The sequence below is a fragment of the Microcaecilia unicolor genome, chromosome 6, assembly GCF_901765095.1.
Source record: "Microcaecilia unicolor chromosome 6, aMicUni1.1, whole genome shotgun sequence".
NCBI classification, from domain to species: domain Eukaryota; kingdom Metazoa; phylum Chordata; class Amphibia; order Gymnophiona; family Siphonopidae; genus Microcaecilia; species Microcaecilia unicolor.
The window spans coordinates 222,385,734-222,408,508 of NC_044036.1; the positions used below are offsets into that span (position 1 = coordinate 222,385,734).

The window sequence follows — 22,775 nt, forward strand, 5'->3', positions numbered from 1 at the left end:
TATAATTTCCCGGATCTCCCCTGGAGCCTTTTTTAAAAATGGGTGTTACATTGGCCACCCTCCAATCTTCCGGTACCATGCTCGATTTTAAGGATAAGTTGCATATCACTAGCAGTAGCTCCGCAAGCTCGTTTTTCAGTTCTATCAGTACTCTAGGATGAATACCATCCGGTCCAGGAGATTTGCTACTCTTCAGTTTGCCGAACTGCCCCATTACGTCCTCCAGGTTTACCGTGAAGTCAGTAAGTTTCTCCGACTTGTCCGCTTGAAATACCATTTCCGACACCGGTGTCCCACCCAAATCTTCCTCGGGGAAGACCGAAGCAAAGAATTCATTCAGTCTCTCCGCTACATCTTGTCTTCCTTGATCGCCCCTTTTACCCCTCGGTCATCCAGCGGCCCAACCGATTCTTTTGCCGGCTTCCTGCTTTTAATATACCGAAAAAAATTTTTACCATGTTTTTTTTGCCTCTAATGCTATCTTTTTTTCATACTCCCTCTTGGCCTTCTTAATCTGCGCCTTGCATTTGCTTTGACACTCCTTATGCTGTTTCTTGTTATTTTCAGAAGGTTCCTTCTTCCATTTTCTGAAGGCGTTTCTTTTAGCCCTAATAGCTTCCTTCACCTCACTTTTCAACCAGGCCGGGTGTCTTTTGGACTTCCGTCTTTCTTTTCTAATTTGCGGAATATGTATGGCCTGGGCCTCCAGGATGGTATTTTTGGACAGCGTCCACGCCTGTTGTACAGTTTTTACTCTCTCAGTTGCCCCCCTAAGTTTTTTTTTTTACCGTTCTTCTCATTTTATCATAGTCTCCTTTTTTAAAGTTAAACGCTAACGTACTTGACTTTCTGTGTACAGTTACTTCAAGGTCGATGTCAAAACTGATCATATTATGGTCACTGTTATCAAGCGGCCCCAGTACCATAACGTCCCTCACCAGATCATGCGCTCCACTAAAGACCAAGTCTAGAATTTTTCCCTCTCTCGTCGGCTCCTGCACCAGTTGCTCCATAAAGCTGTCCTTGATTTCATCAAGGAATTGTATCTCTGTAGCGTGTCCCGATGTTACATTTACCCAGTCTATATTTGGATAATTGAAGTCACCCATTATTATCACATTGCCCATTTTGTTCGCGTCTCTGATTTCTTTTATCATTTCTGTGTCTACCTGCTCATCCTGGCGAGGCGGACGGTAGTAAACTCCTATCACCATTTTTTTCCCTTTTATACATGGAATTTCAACCCACAGTGATTCAAAGGTGTGATTTGTGTCCTGCTGAATTTGTAATCTATCCGAGTCAAGGCTCTCGTTAATATACATTGCTACCCCTCCACCAGTCCGGTCCACCCTATCACTACGATATACTTTGTACCCCGGTATGACAGTGTCCCACTGGTTATCCTCCTTCCACCAGGTCTCAGTAATGCCTATTATATCCAATTTTTCATTTAGTGCAATATATTCCAACTCTCCCATCTTATTTCTTAGACTCCTAGCATTTGCATATAGACATTTCAGAGTATGTTTGTTGTTCTTATTTGCATGATGCTTAGTACCTGACACTATTGATTTGACATCTTTTGTCTGATCTTTAGTTGTATTTAAGGGCACCTGGCCTACCATGGTCTGTTGTGCAACCTCACTATCCAGAAACCCTATCTTCCCTGTTTGTGAGGTATCTTTGCAAGATACCTTTTCCCGAACCATGCGCTTTTGAGCGACTGTCGGCCTTCCCCCCATTTCTAGTTTAAAAGCTGCTCTATCTCCTTTTTAAATGCCGACGCCAGCAGCCTGGTCCCACCCTGGTTAAGGTGGAGCCCATCCTTTTGGAATAGGCTCCCCCTTCCCCAGAATGTTGCCCAGTTCCTAACAAATCTAAAACCCTCCTCCCTGCACCATCGTCTCATCCACGCATTGAGACTCTGGAGCTCTGCCTGTCTCTTGGGCCCTGCACGTGGAAATGCTACCCTAGAGGATCTGGATTTGAGCTTTCTACCTAAGAGCCTAAATTTGGCTTCCAGAACCTCTCTCCCACATTTTCCTATGTCATTGGTACCCACATGTACCAAGACAGCAGACTCCTCCCCAGCACTATCTAAAATCCTATCTAGGTGACGCGTGAGGTCCGCCACCTTCGCACCAGGCAGGCAAGTCACCAGGCGATCCTCACGTCCACCAGCCACCCAGCTATCTATATGCCTAATGATCGAATCACCAACTACAACAGCTGTCCTAACCGTTCCCTCCCGGGCAGCACCTGGAGATATATCCTCGGTGCGAGAGGATAGTACATCCCCTGGTGGGCAGGTCCTGGCTACAGGAGTACTTCCTACTTCACCAGGGTGATGCTCTCCTTCTAGGAGACCTCCCTCCTCCAAGGTAGCACAAGGGCTACTAGACTGGAGGTGGGACCTCTCTACAACATCCCTGTAGGTCTCCTCTATGTACCTCTCTGTCTCCCTCTGCTACTCTAGCCTCAAGAGAATGGACATGTTCTCTAAGAGCTAGGAGCTCTTTGCATCGGGCGCAAACATATGACATCTCACCAACTGGGAGATAATCATACATGTGACACTCAATGCAAAAGACTGGATAGCACCCCTCTCGCTGCTGGACTGCTGACTCCATCTTAGTGTTTTTGAGTTTTCCAATATTTTAAAACTCGCTACAGTATTAAGGATATTAGCCTAATATAAAAATGTCTTTTAGTTTACATAGAATATTGTGTGATTTATTTAGTGTTTCCTTCTTAGATGGTAATGAAATGTATTTGAAACTCACAATCTAGATTAATAATGAAATTCAAACAGTCTAAGACAAATACCTGTTAAAACAGAAAAATGTGTTTTAGTGACACTTTTATGACCCAATAATTGCATAAAGCGATTTAGCCAAATATTTCTATGTAGTGAAGAGTATTGTGAAGAGTAAGGGGCTGTCCTGTCCTGGGTAGGCCACGAGGTGGCACTGTGGGAAATGCCCAAGATGAGCCACTAGAGGGAGCCAGTAGGGGAATGTCCAGGTGGAGATTGCTAGGACCAAGGAGAGTCCTGGGCTGGAAACAGGTGTAAGTTGTTATGGGCTGGGTCCTGCCTGAAATTAGGGGGAAGAGTCTAAAGAGGTGGATAAGCTAGTCAAAAACCTTATATCTACCTGAGTTTTGAAAGGAGAGAGAGAAGATGGAGACCTGGCAGCTAGAGGAAGAAGATCCCCTTGAAGGGGACTTTTGGTGGACTGTGTGTAGATAGAGCTGTTTATTAAGAACAAGGAACTAGCAGCCAGGGGCAGGAGGACAGAGCTGTACCCTCAGAGTGAGGGAAGAACATCCTGTTCAGGCCAGAGGGGCTGTTAGCACTGGGCCCAGGTGTCTGTGTGTGAGGGCTCAGTGGGAAGACCTGTGAAAGTGTTTAAGCTGGAAGAAGTGTGCCCAGGGGGCTGGAATAAAGAGCTGCCTGATGAATATGCTGTTGTTGAGAACTGTCTAATCTACATCTAATTTGCATATTAAGGACAAGGTCACCCTGAGTGAACAAGGGACCTAGGATTCTGAAGGTTGGTGTGCCCAGGGTGCTGGCAAGAGACTGGCCGGAGCCCTGCTCAAGAGCCACAGGCCAGTGAGGCCTGCTGGAGAGCGGGAGGAGAAGCCTCGTCTTAACAAGGGGTGGCAATGGTGGGTTCTGCACTGAACTTCCACGTGGGAGAAGAGAGCTCTCAGCAAATCGGAGGTAGTTCCAGATTGGACCAGATGAGGGGCCGGCGTGAGATGGAGGTTCCAGAAGCCCGTATTCCAGAAGTCCGTCGAGGGGGCCAACGCTAGCAAAAGCACTTTACTCACCTACCCCAGGTAAAGGGTACCTAGGGGGAAAGCGAGGTTGGATTCATAAGATCTGGAGGCTTGGGAGTGGCTGTAGGGGATGGAGGAGGCCATAAGGAGGTGCAGCGCAAGTGTGGGGTCCAGGAGAGTAAACAGGTCACATTTGGATTTGCACTTGGATTTGTTTTTTGTGATTACAGGCTGCACCCCATCGGACGGCCAGGAAGGATGGAGGCCTGAGAAGCCGGAGGCAGTTCAAGCCGGAGAGGAGAAGGCCAGGCTTTGGGAGCACTTGCCTGAGTCATCGCCGATGGAAAAGATCTAACAAAGATGGACACTGAGAACCAGGTTTTGGGGGACTTGCAGGGGATGAAGGTCAGAAGGGACCTGCTGCAGGGAGCCAGCCTGGTCGTGAATTCTGCAGGGGATGAGGGTCAGATAGGACCTGCTGCAGGGAGCCTGAAGGAGTCGTCAGGTGACCCCTTTTCTCGGAGGGATCGTGGTGAGGTCGGATGCCCCAGGAGGTAGGAGGTGGTTCCAGGGGATGAGGGTCAGATAGGACCTGCTGCAGTTAGACACCTCAGGTCCCCGGGAACGGGGGGAAGGGCCAAGCCATGTGAGGTGCTAAGAGGAAGATATGGGACCTAGGCGAGCTAGGTGACCCCTCCTTCGGAGGGATCATGGTAAAGGCAGGCACCCAGGAGGTAGGAGGGGGCTGCAGGGGATGAGGGTCAGACAGGGCCTGCTGCAGTGACAGCCCCTCAGGGCCTAGTGAAAGGGGAAGGCCCGAGCCATGTGAAGTGCTAAGAGGGGTATGAGGAGCCTAGATGGGGTGGTGAGGCCCAGGGATAGAACAGGGATGAGCCTGGAAAATATGCCCTCTTTGAAGAATTGCCTCTCCTAAATGGAAAAGATTTAAAGGGTTGCTCAGGTAGAGCAGCAATTAGCTTAAGGGTGGGGGTATGTGAAGAGTAAGGGGTTGTCCTGTCCTGGGTGGGCCACTAGGTGGCACTGTTCCTATAGAAATGGGGGAAATGCCCAGGATGAGTCACTAGAGGGAGCCAGTAGGGGAATGTCCAGGTGGAGGTTGCTAGGCCCAAGGAGAGTCCTGGGCTGGAAACAGGTGTAAGTTGTTATGGGCTGGGTCCTGCCTGGAATTGGGGGGAAGAGCCTAATCAACCACCTTATACCTACCTGAGTTTTGAAAGGAGAGAGAGAAGATGGAGACCTGGCAGTTGGAGGAAGAAGATCCCCTTGAAGGTACTGGCTGAACTCTGTGGACTTTTGGTAGACTGTGTGTAGATAGAGCTATTTATTAAGAACAAGGAACTAGCAGCCAGGGGCTGGAGGACAGACCTGTACCCTCAGAGTGAGGGAAGAACATCCTGTTCAGGCCAGAGGGGCTGTTAGCACTGGGACCAGGTGTTTGTGTGTGAGGGCTCAGTGGGAAGACCTGTGAAAGTGTTTAAGCTGGAAGTGTGCCCAGGGGGCTGGAATAAAGAGCTGCCTGATGAATGTGCTGTTGTTGAGAACTGTCTAATCTACATCTAATTTGCATATTAAGAACAAGGTCACTCTGAGTGAACAAGGGACCTAGGATCCTGAAGGCTGCTGTGTTCAGGGTGCTGCGAAGAGACCGGCCGGAGTCCTGCTCAGGAGCTACAGGCCAGTGAGGCCTGCTGGAGAGCAGGAGGAAAAGCCCAGTCTTAACAGTATGAAACATCTTTCTATGTCGGAGTGGAACACTATTGCCCCCATAGTAACGCTACAGTCGGTTAATGATACACTAGAGACACTCTTAATGTGGGTTATAAACTTCTAACCCAAGATTTTACTGGAGTGAAGAAATCAATAGGGAGGAAACTTATAGTGATTGAAACCGACTCGAGAAACATCCATTTTATCACAACTCTTATGATAAATTCCAACTACATTTTATATAAAACAGGCACATTCAGTAATATATGGACGTGTATAAAATACTGCCGGTAGCATGTTTACAAGTAAATAGGAGTTATAAGCCGACTCAGACAGTTACAGATATTACTGGTAGCGGCAAAGAATTCCATAAATGGGGCCAGCAATAACAAAAACTGGGCTACAAATTTCTGGATCTCAGATGACTCACAGATAAAAAGCTAAGTGTCACTGAAAATTTTTGTTTTTTTGCTGCTTTCAATTGAAGTCTGCTTTTGTTGTAAGGCATTTGCATAGCACAGGTGGAGCTTCTTTCCACGTGGTTTTTGTCTCTGCACTGAAGCTGGACGGATTTGGGAGCTCTCAGATAAGACTATTTTCTGATTACACCTACCTTACAGTTGTGGCTCTGGGCATTTCAATGCTGTTCTAGAGATAGGTTACAGCAAACACATTCCATAGGTCTTAAGCTTAAGCCCACCCACCCCAAGACTGACACTTCCTATATAGCTTTCCCAAATATACTACGTATCATAAATTAACCCCACCCTAATTACAACCCCATCATAGTACACCTGTTCATACCCATTTCAACAAATCAGGATTACTTTTATTCTCTGTAATAATTGTGGTGCTTTAATTTCAAGGCCAAGCATCTGGAGACTTAAAGCTTGTCCTATCTGTCTTCAGCTCGCTAGTTTAAAACAGGAGCTCAGCAAAGTAAAGCAGGAATTGAATGCACTTAAAGCAACTTCTAGGACTGCACAAAATCATACTGCACAGAATCATACCAAATTCTCACCACTGCCTCAAAGGATAATACCACTTAAGAATAGATGGTTCACAGTAGGCTCAGGCAGGCTTCGTTATGTGACACAGAAGCATCCCACCTCACAAGTGTTGCCCCTACAGAATTCTTTTGCTCCACTACAGCACTGTGATGTTCCTGAAAATAAAACTGAGGCGGAAGAAAAAGAAAAAGCAAGGAAGGTGGAACAAAAAGATATGAAGGTACCCGAAGAGAAAAGACACCCCCCAAATCACTAAAACCGAAACACATACTAGGAAAAGTAGATGGAAAGCGATGACCACAAATGCTCGCAGTCTAAGCAATAAAGTTCATGACCTTCAAGCCCTGATGTTGGAGGCAGACTTGGACATAGTTGCAGTCACAGAGACATGGCTCAATGGTTCCCATGAATGGGATGCAAACATACCAGGCTATAATCTTTTTAGGAAGGATAGAGAGGGGCGTAAAGGTGGAGGATTAGCTCTGTATGTGAGAAATGATATCACAGCGACTGAAATGACAGGGACCTGGGGAAAGGAAGAAGTGATATGGATCACCTTAAAAAGAGAGGATAGAACCTCTGTCCACGTGGGTGTTGTCTACAGACCCCCGACACAATTGGAGGAACTAGATAAAGAACGGATCGCTGATATTCAAAAGTTGGGAAGAAAAGAGAGGTGCTGTTGTTGGGAGATTTCAATCTGCCGGATGTAGATTGGAATGTTCCATCTGCGGAATCGGAAAGAAGTAGAGAGATCATGGATGCATTTCAAAGTGCTTTGCTCAGACAAATGGTGACGGAACCCACAAGGGAGGGAGCGACGCTAGATCTGGTACTCACAAATGGGGATAGTGTATCAAATGTCCGAGTGGGTGCCCATCTGGGCAGCAGTGACCATCAAACGGTTTGGTTTGATATGATGGCTGAAGAGGAGGGTGGCCACTCAAAACTGAAAGTCCTGGATTGCAAGCGTGCTGACTTTAGTAAAATGGGGGAATACCTGAGGAAGGAGCTGATGGGCTGGGAGGACGTACGAAAAGTGGAAGGGCAGTGGTCCAGGCTGAAAGAAACTATAAATAGGGCCACAAACCTCTATGTAAGGAGAGTAAATAAAAGCAAGAGAAAAAGGAAACCGATATGGTTCTCCAAGCAAGTGGCTGAGAAAATAAAGGCTAAAGAGTTGGCGTTCCAGAAATACAGAAAAACTGAAAAAGAGGAACACGGAGAGGAATACCGGATGAAACTGAAGGAAGCCAAGAGAGAGATACGTCTGGTGAAAGCGCATGCGGAAGAACAAATGGCTAGAAAGGTAAGGAGGGGTGACAAAAATGTCTTCAGGTATATTAGAGAAAGGAAAATGACTAAAAAGGGAATTGTGAGACTGAAAGATGCTGCGAACCGCTATGTAGAAAATGATGAAGAAAAGGCAAATTTGCTAAATAGATACTTTTGTTCTGTTTTCACAGAAGAAAATCCTGGAGAAGGACCGAGATGGACTGACAAAAGTACATGTGAGAGTGGAGTGGATTTAGCACCGTTCACAGAAGAGAGTGTGTATGAACAACTAGGAAACCGAAAGGTGGACAAAGCCATGGGACCGGATGGGATCCACCCCAGGATATTGAGGGAGATCAGAGAGGTTCTGGCGGGTCCTCTTAAAGATTGTTTAATAAATCCTTGCAGACGGGAGAGGTTCCGTGTGACTGGAGAACGGCGGAGGTGGTCCCTCTTCACAAAAGTGGTGATAGGGAAGAAGCTAGAAACTACAAGCCGGTAAGCCTCACTTCGGTTATTGGAAAAGTAATGGAAGCGATGCTAAAGGACAGGATAGTGAATTTCCTGGAAGCCAATAAGTTGCAAGAACCGAAACAACATGGTTTTACCAAAGGGAAATCGTGTCAAACGAATCTCATTGAATTCTTTGACTGGGTGACTGGAGAATTGAATAAGGACGTGCTATGGACGTAATCTACTTAGATTTCAGCAAAGCTTTTGACACGGTTCCCCACAGGAGGCTCTTGAATAAACTGGACAGGCTGAAGATAGGACCTGAAGTGGTGAACTGGATTAGGAACTGGTTGACGGACAGAAACCAGAGGGTGGTGGTGAATGGAATTCACTCGGAGGAGGGAAAGGTGAGTAGTGGAGTGCCTCAGGGATCGGTGCTGGGACCGATTCTATTCAATATATTTGTGAGTGACATTGCCGAAGGGTTAGAAGGTAAAGTTTGCCTTTTTGGGACGATACTAAGATTTGTAACAGAGTGGACACTGGGGAGGGAGTGGAAAACATGAAAAAGGATCTGCGGAAACTAGAAGAATGGTCTAAGGTTTGGCAATTAAAATTCAATGCGAAGAAATGCAAAGTGATGCACTTAGGGAGTAGAAATCCACGGGAGAAGTATGTGTTAGGCGGGGAGAGTCTGATAGTTTCGGACGTGGAGAGGGATCTTGGGGTGATAGTATCTGAGGATCTGAAGGCGACGAAACAGTGTGACAAGGCGGTGGCCGTAGCTAGAAGGTTGCTAGGCTGTATAGAGAGAGGTGTGACCAGCAGAAGAAAAGAGGTGTTGATGCCCCTGTATAAGTCATTGGTGAGGCCCCATCTGGAGTATTGTGTTCAGTTCTGGAGGCCGTACCTTGCTAAGGATTTAAAAAAAAAAAAAATGGAAGCGGTGCAAAGAAAAGCTACGAGAATGGTATGGGATTTGCGTTACAAGACGTATGAGGAGAGACTTGCGGACCTGAACATGTATACCCTGGAGGAAAGGAGAAACAGGGGTGATACAGACGTTCAAATATTTGAAAGGTATTAATCCGCAAACGAACCTTTTCCGGAGATGGGAGGGCGGTAGAACGAGAGGACATGATATGAGAGTGAAGGGGGGCAGACTCAAGAAAAATGTCAGGAAGTATTTTTTCACGGAGTGGTAGATACTTGGAATGCCCTCCCGTGGGAGGTGGTGGAGATGAAAACAGTAGCGGAATTCAAGCATGCGTGGGATAAACATAAAGGAATCCTGTGCAGAAGGAATGGATCCTCAGAAGCTTAGCCGAGATTGGGAGGCGGGGCTGGTGTTTGGGTGGTGGGGCTAGTTCTGGGCAAGACTTCTACGGTCTGTGTCCTGAAAATGGCAGATACAAATCAAGGTAAGGTATACACAAGAAGTAGCACATATGAGTTTATCTTGTTGGGCAGACTAGATGGACCGTGCAGGTCTTTTTCTGCCGTCATCTACTATGTTACTATGAAGCATACAAATGGAGTGTTGAAATGTTAGAAGTTAAAAATTTGAAAAAAAAAACCCCAATACATTAAAATATTTCAATGAATTGAAGATTTTAAATTAACCAGCAAGATCTCTTGCAGCTCCACACAGTGCCGTGTTTCGCCATTGGCGTCCTCAGGAGCTGTTTAAAAGTCGCTATGATAGCGGTATATCAGTATGAATCATCTGTTGTATATATTTATCAACTGCAGTAGCTGTAAATGTAATATAATATTAATCTCATATCAACTAATTTAGTTTTCTAAACTTCTGTATCAAACATTTATCTTTACTTACAATTACATGATATTCATCCTATTCCTCACTGACACATTCCCTCAGACGGGAGACCCATCAGGTAGGTTCGTCCTATGTTCTTCTAGTCAATGAGAAGCAAAAGCACATGCGCAACAGTTTCCTTCTAACCATTTAAATATCTTCATAGGGACCTCCCACTAGTTAAATCATTTCAAAGAAATAATTCAACCTGCTATTGCAGATTTAATTAAGGTAATTGCTACTAACCAATGTTAAATTACTTCTGCCCATTCCACATCCTTGTTCAACCCATACGGGAAGAACGTTTTCCAGGTGAATATAATTCTTTGTTTGATACAGAAGTTTAGAAAAGTAAATTAGTTGATATGAGATTAATATTATATTACATTTACAGCTACCGCAGTTGATAAATATATACAACGGATGATTCATACTGATATACCGCTATCACAGCGACTTTTAAACAGCTCCTGAGGACGCCAATGGCGAAACACAGCACTGTGTAGAGCTGCTGCAAGAGAAATTTTGCTTTGTATACAGAGAATTCAAGAGAAATTAAGAACATCAGTTTCGATTAATCACTCAGCCAATGTTATCGGCAATTGAGTGAATAAGGATATAAATGCAAGGAATCAACACAGTATAATGGTACAACGGAATTAACATCATTTTGAAATATATGAACTTTTGCATTACTCTTTGATTGTTAGGACTTCAGAATACAGTCTATGGATTATATTATATTGATTGGATATGAATATGGAATAGCAATATAATAACCATTGTTTTGTGAAGAAATATTTTGTATATGTTTGTAATCTCATATGAGCTAGATAAAAAATAGTATAGTAATAAACAGCAATTTGGGATAAAAATATTTATCTATTCTTAATTGAATTTTTGCTATATAACTTTGGTGGAATAGTATATAATTGTAGTCCCTCCTTTTAGTTCATCTCTACTTAATCAAGTAGCCAATGAGGGAGGAACACAACCTCCACTAAACAGAAAAAAACCTGAACAATATGTAGTCAAATCTCAAAACTGGAATGGCAAAAGTGAGTGCATACTTCCAAGACTTCTAACAAAGTTTTTATTATCTTCCCCCTCCCCAATGATGACCCCCCCCCCACAAATGTTTAGCAAGAGCAATGTTTCAGAAAAGGATTCCAGATAGCTTCCCACTTAGGCAGGGCATGACAACGTACAGTATAGCCCAGAGCCTCTCCATTTCACATATGTACCACAGCTTATTTAACCATTTAACCAAAGAAAGAACAGTGGGAGATTTATTTATTTATTTATTGCATTTGTGTCCCACATTTTCCCACCTCTTTGCAGGCTCAATGTGGCTTACAATACATCATGAATAGTGGAAATATATAAGAAAGTAGACATTTAGTATTACAGAAGAATTTTGGGTAACATGATAATGATAAAGCATAATAGTATTATAACAGCAGATATTATAAGACAATTTTGGATATGTGTGAAGGAGTTCACATTTTTTGATCTTTGTGGTATGCCGTGTTAAAGAGATGGGTCTTCAGTAGTTTGTGGAAGTCAGTTAGTTCATAGATCGTTTTTAAGTTGCGCGGCAGCGCGTTCCAGAATTGTGTGCTCAAGTAGGAAAAGGTTGATGTGCGTTAGTTTACATTTTAGACCTTTGCAGTTGGGGAAATGAAGATTAAGGAATGTACGGGATGATTTTTTAGCATTCCTGGGTGGTAAGTCTATCAGGTCTGACATGTAGGCTGGGGCATCTCCGTGAATGATTTTGTGAACTAGGGTATATATTTTGAACGTGACGCATTCTTTAAGAGGGAGCCAGTGTAGCTTTTCTCGTAGGGGTTTAGCACTTTCATATTTTGTTTTGCCGAATATGAGTCTAGCTGCAGTGTTCTGGGCTGTCTGAAGTTTCTTGATTATTTGCTCTTTGCAGCCAGCATAGAGTGCGTTGCAGTAGTCTAAATGGCTGAGTACCATTGATTGTACCAGGTTACGGAAGAAAGGTCTTACTCTTTTTAATTTCCACATTGAGTGGAACATCTTCTTGGTTGTGTTTTTCACGTGACTCTCAAGTGTTAGGTGTCGATCAATGGTGACTCCAAGAATTTTTAAGGAGTCCGAAATTGGAAGATTCAGTTTTGGTGTGTTAATGGTGGTGAATTTGTTCGACAGAAGGACCCGCAGAGGTGTGGATCTTACCGCCCAATTTCCCTGCTAGGGACGGACTATAAAATCTTTACCACCATTCTGGCTAATAGGTTACAAAAAGTGTCACCGCGTCTGGTCCATGAGGACCAGGCGGGTTTTATCGCTAACAGACAGACCTTTGATAACACTAGGCGAGTGCAGAGTTCAGAGATTGGGACAGCCAGCGGTGTTCCTTTCATTGGACGCAGAAAAAGCTTTCGATAGAGTGCTGTGACCCTTTCTTTTTGCATTGTTGCAACGAGCTGGTTTTGGCGGACAGTTTCTGCATTGGGTATCGGCGCTCTACCGACAGCCACTGGCTCAACTAAAAATTAATGGTATTCATACTATGCCTTTTGAGTTGTTCTGCGGAACACGGCAGGGATGTGCATTGTCCCCCCTGCTGTTTGTTCTGACCATGGAGCCGCTTGCTAGGATGATAAGACAGGAGCCGAGGGTACAGGGAATACATATAGGAAGACAAGAAACTAAAATCCTGCTGTACGCAGATGATGTCCTGTTAACCTTGGCAAGCCCAGGGACCTCATTGCCAGTGGTAATGGATATTCTTAACTCATATGGGGAAGCAGCGGGCCTAAAGGTTAACATACAAAAATTGGAACTTCTGCCTTTACAGTTTCCTCCAGGTCTGCAGGCTGAACTCCAACCTCTTTTTCCTTTTAGATGGGCGTCTAAAGTTATACGGTACTTGGGGGTTAATCTGACTCCTAATACCTCTGACCTTTTTAAAGAAAACTTTGTGCCCAAGGCCCAAGAGCTGTTTCAGGATCTAGAGCGGTGGGGGGGGACTAGGTATGTCCTGGATGGGTAGGATAGCAGCGGTGAAGATGACTCTACTCCCCAGACTACTTTATCTGTTTATGGTTTTTTCGGACGCTTGCTCGGAAGGTTTTTGCCTTTATATGGAGGAGGAGACCTCCACGAGTCAAACGGAACGTGCTGTATCAATCTAGAAAGGATGGAGGAATGGGGGTGCCCAATTTTTGTTTATACTATAGAGCCACACTATTCCAGATGTTGTCCATAGGGCAGAAAGGGATACTCAAACCCTGGTCACATGCGGCACAATGGGGCCTGAGGGGAGTTCCCCTGTGGGCAGCGCCTTGGCTCCCCCTACCACTGCTGAGAGGCCTCATTGAGGGATTACAGGGACAGATGGCTCTTAGGGAGTGGGTCAGATGCAGGAAAGCATGGTTTCCAGGATGAAAGTATCATCTGAATACCCCCATAATATATGTGCTGGATTTCCCGGCGGGGAGGGTGTCGCGTGCTCGAGGACCTTGGCATACTGTCAGGCGTCTCCCCTGGGAGCACTAGGTTCGTGAGTCCTTGGGCCACTACCGTGGAGCGGCAGTGGCAGGCAAGATCACCTTCAAGGTATAGATGAGACAAGACTGGACCGGAACCCCGGACTGGAGTTCTACACAGGAATACATGGAACTGGAACGCACCGGACGGGTGCGCACTGGAGTGGAGCCCGCTGGACTGGAACACACTGGAGTGGCCCCACTGGACTGGAACACACAGGAGTGAAACCCGCTGGACTGGAACACACTGGAGCGGAACCCACGGGGCCGGAACCCGCTGGACTGGAACACACTGGACCTAGGCTTCACCTACGCTTAACCACCTTTCCCCGAGGGTTGAGCCCTCAGGTTCGGGCGGCCGGCAGGACTTACAGGAAAACCGGAACTGGAACTTGCAAGCCGGAACAGCAGGAATGAGGATCCAGGAGTGCCCCCAGGCACCTAGGCGAAGGCAGGGCAGACAGGCAGGGAATGTCCAGGTTCCGGCAGTAGGCAGGTTAAAGCAATGGTCAAGTCAAGGAACAAGACTATTACACTGGCACAAGCTAATAGGAAAGCTATGCCCAAGCAAACAAGTCCTACACTAGGAACATACACAGAGAACTAGCAGAGCTACACACAGCTAACAACCAAAGCTGTGCCCAAGCTAACAAGTCATACACTAGGAACATACACAGAGAACTAGCAGAGCTACACACAGCTAACAACCAAAGCTGTGCCCAAGCTAACAAGTCATACACTAGGAAACATATACAAAGCAAACTCAGGCGACTTAGTAAAGCTATACACCAGCTAACAACCAAAGCTGTGCCCAAGCTAACAAGTCATACACTAGTATATACAAAGCAAACTCAGGCGACTTAGTAAAGCTATACACCAGCTAACAACCAAAGCTGTGCCCAAGCTAACAAGTCATACACTGGAAACATATACAAAGCGAACTCAGGAGACTTAGTAAAGCTATACACCAGCTAACAACCAAAGCTGTGCCCAAGCTAACAAGTCATACACTGGAAACATACACAGAGCAAACTCAGGAGACTTAGTAAAGCTATACACCAGCTAACAACTAAAGCTGTGCCCAAGCTAACAAGTCATACACTAGGAACAAACACAGAGAACTAGCAAAGCTACACACAGGCTAACAAGCAAAGCTGTGCCCAAGCTAGCTAGACAAACATAGAAACTCACACAGAGCAAACAATGAGGCAGTGTACAGAGCACTCTACATACCAGGGCCCTTAGACGAAATGCAAAGGCAGGGGCTGTAGTCTCTAAGTGATTAATAAAGCCCTTCCACACCAGAGGCACAGCTGCAGCAATCACCTTGCATCCAAACAGAGGCTTGACACACAGAGAAGTCAGCCCAGCGGGAGCCATCTTGGATACTGGCAAAGAGGAGTCGGCGGCAGCTATCTTGGAAGAGGCATAGCCCACACAGGTGAGGTTCAGTAGGGCAATCAGCACACAGAGCCAGAGAGAAACTAAGACAGAGACAGACACAGAGACAAGCAGAAGCCAGCATAGCCACTGACTCCCAGAAAGAGGGTAAGGATTAGGGTGGTCACGGCCACAGACGTGACAAAGGGAAGGAGTATATGGGCAGTGGTCCGCACTTTCACTGAGATTATTGGGACAACTATGGGACAAGGGGCACTGTCACACATTTGATGACCCGAAAGATGAATATGGCCTGACTGACAGGGACAGATTTCATTATATACAGGTTCGAGACTTTATACAGCGGAAAGCTAAAGACGAGCTGCTATTAGCTGTCACGGAACTGGAATTGGCAATGGGATCTGGATCGGGGAAGGGAGGAGTATCCAGAATTTATAAAGCATTACTACATCATTCTCTTCCTTTGACCCCATATATTGCAAAATGGGAGGCCCTGCTATCAGTCATGTATGCACCTGAGAAATGGACTAAGATATTTAAAAACCTATTGTCTTTTTCGGTGTCAACGCCCCTGGTGGAAAATGGGTATAAGATGTTATATCAGTGGTACCTTACGCCACATAGATTGGCACGGATATATAAAACAGGGGCGTCAACATGCTGGCGGGGGTGCGGGGCACAGGGCACATTTTGGCACATCTGGTGGGAATGCCAGAGTATTCAGTCCTTTTGGGTAAACTTGACAACTCACATTCAAAGTAACCTGGGAATCTCAGTCCAGCTATCCCCAGGTTTATGCCTGCTTAACATACACGAGGCAGATTTACGACACCCACAAAACTGTTTGCTTACCTATATAGCCACAGCGGCCCGTACTCTAATCGCAAGACAGTGGAAGCAAGCAGTAGCCCCCACAATGGAACAGGTATTTGCGAAAGTGGACTTTTGTTGTGTGATGGATAAATTAACAGCTATGAAAAGAGGGAAGGTGGTACAATTCTTTCAAATATGGAGCAATTATATGGAATGGAGGGGCCTGGTGGTATAATAGGGCACATGGGTCAAAATAACAGTGGATTGCGTTGTAGGGTTTGAGTTACCTTGGGAGGGGGGGAGGGGAGGGTGGGTAGGGAGGGTGGGGGTTGGGGATTATGCAACCTGTTCACATCTGATGTTGTATGTAAAAGCTGTTATGAAGCACATATATCGTATGTATTTTGATATGTTAAAATAATAAATATACTTAAAAAAAAAATTAAAGAAATATTTTGTCCTCCACCTTTTAAGACACTGCCTATTCAACTGGAACAGCTTTAGAATTTTTACAGATGGACCACGCATAGACAGTCCCTTATTTCTAATAATCTTTTTGCTATTGTTTTCAATAGTGTTTACTATTGTTTTGGGTCAAAAGTCTAGATAGCCTCCTCTGTCTCCTGCTTTATCTAACCTCCTTGCCTTCAACCCCCCTCCCGAGCCCTGAACTGCTTTCTGTTTCCCCTCTTCCCCCCTCCAGTCCAGCACTGCTTTCTGTTTCCCCTCTCTCTCTCCCCCCGAGTCCAGCACTCCTATCCCCAAGTCCATCACTGCCTTCTGTTTCCCCTCTCTCTCCCCCACCAGTCCAGCACCGCTTTCTTTTTCCCCTCAGCGTCCAGCGCCGCTTTGTTTCCCTTCTCCCCCCCATCCAGCAAAGCTTTCTGTTTTCCTCTCTCTCCCGTCCAGCACCGGTTTTTTCCCCCCTCTCTCTCTCCCTCCCGAGTCCCGCACCACTTTCTGTTTCCCTTCTCTCTCCTCCCCCGTCCAGCACCGCTTTCTGTTCCCCCCTCCCCCCCAGACCGTCAAACCTGCTTCATTAGCAGCACCTGCAGCGATAACACACTGTCTGAGAAGGCGTCATGTCCTTCCCTCTACCGTGTCCCGCTCCTCTAGCTCAGGCATAAGTACCTCCTGTTTGCGTGATGGTGGGACTCATGATGCAAGCAGAGGGAAGGACCTGACGCAGGACTCAGTCAGGCAGTTTGTCATTGCTGCAGGGGCTGCTAAACAAAGTAGGCTTGATGGTCGGATTGGGGGGAGAGGGAGAACAGAAAGTGGTGTTGGACTTGGGGAGGGAGGTGTGCTGTGGAATGGTGGGGTAGGAAGGGAAGGAAGAAAGAACAAATTTAAAAAAATTGCCAGTACCTCTGGTTTGGAACTACATAGGCGCCATATTTTTAAAAATCCATTTGGGGGAGTGACTGCTCCCCCTAGCTATGCCACTGGCGTAAAGTGCTTGGGCCTAAATGTTAAGCGCATACCCAGTTATACTAGTATTCTATAAAGGAAAGTAGATGCCTAATTTCCTTTATAAACGGAGTCTACAGAGCACTAACTGTAGGTGCCCTGTTTATACAACTGCTCTTTCAATACCCACAGGGTGACTCCACTATTCTGATACAGACTTTCCCACAAGGGCTGCCTTAAAAATATCTTACTGTGAAAAGCTTTAAACATAGACTCCAAAAACTGTACAGACTGTAGGTTCAATGCTTATTAAAGCGCAACCAACTACCCAACTCTATGCAACTAAACACAAAACAAAAATAGTGCAGCAGAGGGTTAAACATGGTTAATTTACCTCTTTAACTCATTACAGTTTTTATGTATATCCTGAGTCAGGCATCTGATTTCTTCATCCCGTTCACAGAGCTGCTGTTGCAATTTCTCATTCTCCTTTTTAATACACTCATATTCACTGCGAATACTTTCAACCAGGAAATTCGCCTGTGATAGGGATTCCCTTAATTTTTCATTTTGTTTATCTGACAGTAGAAAAAAAAATACAGTTTGCTAACATATATATTATACACAAGACCAGGGTTTTTATCAGGGTGTACTCGGAGGTACTCAGTATCGGTACCTTTTCTATCGCCTGCTAAAATTGACCCATGTTCACCAAGATTAATCAAAGAGCCCAGGCTCTGCATACTAATGCTGCCTTTTCATAGATTCTATGGCTGGATGCAGGGAACCTGGCTATTGTGGGGCGAGTCCCTCAGTGATCACCCCACTCCTGAAGGATGGCCTGGCAATTGAGTACTAGCACCTTTTTTGCTAGGAAAAGCGCACTGCACAAGACTATCTCTACTTCAGGAAGCAGGTGAAAGCTTGACTCTTCAACCAGGCCTTTAATGGAAGAAGTAACGTACTTGCTAGTCTCACTCACACAAGGAATGACACCGGCTGCACATTCTATAGCAGGACGTATTTATCCACTCCTATCCTAGCTAAGAATGTTCAAGCACCTTTTTTACTTCATTTGCAACTTTCTTTAAATTAGTACCTTATTTTCTTACTCTGATTTATCTATATGTCCCATCTTTGTGAATACCCTATGCAGTCTATTAAAATGTTTTACTATGTATTGTGTTGACATTGTAATGTAGCATACTATGCCATACTTTTAACCTTTATTTGAATCTTTTTACTGCTCTAATTATCTATAGCTATGTTTGAGTTGTTCTTGCTGTATACCGCCTTGAGTGAATTCTTTCAAAAAGGCAGTAAATAAAATCCTAATAAATAAAATAAATCTTTACAAAATATGTATAGATTTTTCACATGAATATACATAGTAGGTTTTCAATATAGTCTAGTTTGGGGGAAAACAGTTACTCACCTGTAGCAGGTGTTCTCAGAAGATAGCAGGATGCTTATTCTGACTGATAGGTGATGGAGCCCTGTTCTATTTTCTAGAAGCCTTTGAAAGCAGATTGCCACACATGTACACATCTTCTTGCCCACTGTCATCATGCAGGACCAAGTCAATTTAATATAATAAGCTGGGGAGTTGGATGGGGCAGATGAGTAACTCTGTTTTCTCTGAGGACAAGTAGGATGCGGTATTGTAACTGATGGGAATTCCTAGCTACCAAGCTGTCTTAAAATAAAAACAGGGGAGAGAAATGGCCTGCACAGGCGAGGCTCACTGAACAATGTAGGAACTATAACCAGTACTTATAACAGTGCTTCCCAATCGTTTTGTGCCTGTGCCCCATGATAGAAACCAAATAAAACTGTGTGACCCCCCTGGAGATGCAGAATAATGATGTATCTGACCTTAAAAACAAGTTGTTACCCCATTTGGGGTCCTGATCCAAAGTTTGGGAAGCTCTAATTTTTTTTTTAATGGGTCAACCTGGAACTTAAACAAATAGGCCTAGTAAGATAGAGCTGGATTCTAGACCCCAAACAGATTCTGAAGGACTGTCTAACCAAACAAGCTGTCACATTGGGAGTTCTGTTTTAGGCAGTAGTGAGATGTGAATGTGTGGGCTGATGACCACGTTGCAGCTCTGCAAATCTCCTCTTTAGAGGCTGATCTCAGGTGGGCTAACACAGCCACCATGGCCCTACAGAGTCATCTAGTTTGGGCATAAGTGAAGAAAATGCAGTCTGCCAGTCAATTGGATAGAGTGCATTTACCTAAGGCAGACCCATCCTGTTGGGGGCAAAAGAAACAAAAAGCTGGGTGGAGCATCTATGGGCTTCAGATTGTACAGATAGTAGGCCAAGGCTCTCTTGTAGCCCAAAGTGTGCAGTGTGCTTTGACATCGATGGCATGAGGTCTAGGGAAAAATGTTCATAGAATATATTGACTGGTTAAGATGGAACTCCAACACCAACTTAGGAAGAAAGCCCCTTTTGAAGCAAATATAGGCTGAGCAGAGTTGGACTTACCTTTTATACAGTGATAAGCTGCAATTGCACTGAGGTGGATCATTAGAGTTGGTTTTTAGACCAGACTAAGAAAGGTGTAGAAGGTATTCAAGCAGTTTTGAGTAGGATGTGAGAAAGGATCTATGGCATTGCCCTCACACCTCATACCAAACAGCAAACCTCCTTGAAACCATAAGACCTCTTACTGGAATCTCTTGGGAAAGGAAATAAAACTTGGGAGACACCCTCTGGAAGATGCAAGGAATCAATCTGTAGCCTCTTAACATCCAAGCTGTAAGGGCTAGGGATTGAAGGATAGGATGCAAGAGGGACCCCTCGTTCTGAGTGTCAGAAAGCAATCCAGTCTTATAGATCCCTGGCAAGATAGTTCCAGGAACAGGGGGAAACCATATTTGTCTCAGCTAAAATAAGGAATGAGTATTAATGGTCCCCCTCTCTTGCTCGAGTCTCAGGACAGTTTTCACTTTGAGAGGTATTAAGAATATGTGTACAGAAGGCCCCCCCCCATCAAGGAGAAAGGTACCCTACAGTGGTGTTCCTGGGGGGGGGGGGGGGCGGTAGGTGCGGTCCGCCCCGGTTAACCCCGCTGGGGAGGGTGCCGCATGCGCCTGTCCTCTGTTGTTCCATGCTTCTTCTCTGCCCCGGAACAGGTTACTTCCTGTTCCGGGGCAGAGAAGAAGCATGGAACAACAGAGGACAGGCGTGCACCCGGGGGGGAGGGTTCCTTTGCAGGGGGGGGGGGGGGGGGGTCCTTTCACCGGGGGGGGGGGGGGGGGTCCACGCTGCATCCTGGGGGGCCCGCACCCGGGGGGCGGGGCGCATCGGCGATCCACCCTGGGTGTCAGCCCCCCTAGGAACGCCACTGGTACCCTAGGCTAGTCTGCTGTGTGATCCCAGTCTGGAACAGTACTATGGTTCAAGTGAGTGGTTAAGAGGTCTAGAAAGGGGGTGCCCCAATCTTAAGATCTCTTGGACAATGTAGATGTCAGTCTATGAAAGCCTGTAGAGCATTCCATTTGTACCTTTACTCCAGGGGGTTGATCTAGTACTCTCTTCTCCTGAGCAGACCACTGACCCTGGGTGTGGAGCACATCTACTTAAGCTCCTCAACCTAGGCTGGAGGCATCTGCTGTCAGTGTCTTGTGGGCAGAGGAATTTGGAATTGTTGCTGCTTGGCCAAACTGCTGTAAATGGTCCACTAAGAAAGAAACGTTTTGAAGGAAGGAATGACAGTAATGACATCCGCTAGGTTCCTCAAGCCTGAGACCACTGGAAAACTAGAGTTCACTGGGCTGTCCTCAAATGGAGGTGTAACATGGACAGTTGAGGCCTGTACCAGAGAAGGATTTCAAGGGTGATGATGCAGAGGAACTGAAAGAAATCTTGAGGAACCTGGAAGATGACCTGAGCCAAATCGAAATATTAAAGAAAAGTAAATCACCTGGACCAGATGGTATACACTCCAGGGTACTGAAAGAACTCAAATATGAAATATGAGTTCTGCTGTAGTACCATAGTACCTGAAGGTTGGAGGCTAGCCAATGTATTGTCTATTTTTAAAAAGGAATCCAGAGTGATCTGGGAAATTACAGACAGGTAAGCCTGATGTTTGTGCTGGGCAAAATAGTGGAAACTATTATAAAGAATAAAATCACTAAACATATAGACAAACATGGTTTTAATGGGACAGAGTCAACATGGATTCAGCCAAGGGAAGTCTTGCTTTAGCAATTTGCTTCATTTTTTTAAAGGTACTAATAAACATGTGGATAAAGGTGAGCCGGTTGATGTAGTGTATTCTAGAGTTTCAGAAAGACTTTGACAAAGTCTCTCATGAGAGGTTCCTGAGTAAATTAAAAACCCACTGGATATGAGGCAATGTTCTGTTGTGGATTAGAAATTGGTTGATGGATAGAAAGCAGAAGGTAGGGTTAAATGGCCAATTCTCTCAGAGGAGGAAGGTGAATAATGGAATGCCCCAGGGATCTGTACTAGAACCAGTGCTATTGTGAATAATGGAATGCCCCAGGAATCTGTACTAGGACCAGTGCTCTTTAACATACTTATTAATGATCTGGAAATGATGAGTGAGGTGATTACATTTGCAAACAACAGAAAACATTTCTGCAGCCTTTGACATGATCAATCACAAGATTTTGCTTAATAGATTATGTTCAATTGGTATTGACAGTAAGGTGCTGTGTTGGTTTGCCTCTTTTCTAGAGAAAAGGCAATTTTGTGTTTCTTTAGAGGAAGAAACATTAAGATTTGAAAGATATAAATTACCTCAGGAATCCTGTTTGTCTGCAGTACTTTTTAATATTTTTCTGTTGCCGTCATGTTGGTTATTGAATTGCTTAAATCTCAGGCTTTATGCTGATCATATTCAATGTCTTCTTCCTATTGATGACTTGATTAAAAATATTTTTGATAGGTTGAACATGAAACTTTCAGTTGTAGTTAGCTGGATGAAGGCAAACTAATTGAAGTAAAATGTGAGCAAAACAAAGATTCTATTGCAGGCATCATATGTTTCTATAGATGTGTCAAAATTGTTTCAATTTGAAGCAGAAGAAATACCTATTGATGATAATCTGATAGATCTAGGTGTGATGGTAGATTCCAGCCTGAGCATAAAAATGCGTACGCAAAAGATTTTGATGGATGTGTTTTTCAAATTGTGTCTAACAAGACATTTTAAAAAATTATTAACTTAACAAAACATCAGAACAGTAGTACAGAGCTTTAAAATACTGTGTTTTGATTATTGTAAGTTTGTTACTTGGCATTTCTAGATCTCAGTTACAGGCATTACAGGTAGCACAAAATACTGTGGCTAGAATTTTGGTAGGTGTCAACAGATATGGGCATATCTCACCAGTTTTGAAATCTTTGCATTGGGTACCCATTGAGTATCATATTAAACTCAAAATCTTGCACTTAGTTTTTAAGATCTTAACTGGCAGTGGCGTTCCTGGGGGGGGGGGGGGGGGCGGTGGGTGCGGTCCGGTCCGCCCCGGGTGCACGCTGCTGGGGTGGTGCCGTGTGCGCCTGTCCTCC

General features: G+C 45.0%; 1 protein-coding gene across 4 annotated transcripts in view; it reads right to left on the bottom strand.

The window, feature by feature from the left end:
* The window catches only part of LOC115472220 (CDK5 regulatory subunit-associated protein 2-like), a 513,663-nt gene that overhangs the window by 251,812 nt on the left and 239,076 nt on the right, over positions 1-22,775 (bottom strand). For 3 of the 4 annotated variants that reach the window (XM_030206412.1, XM_030206413.1, XM_030206410.1), the window contains exon 4: positions 17,614-17,797. The exons of the other annotated variant lie outside the window; for it this stretch is intronic. In XM_030206412.1, the coding sequence (XP_030062272.1) occupies positions 17,614-17,797 (184 nt within the window). The remainder of the gene's footprint in view (positions 1-17,613; positions 17,798-22,775) is intronic. 4 annotated transcript variants of the gene reach the window in all.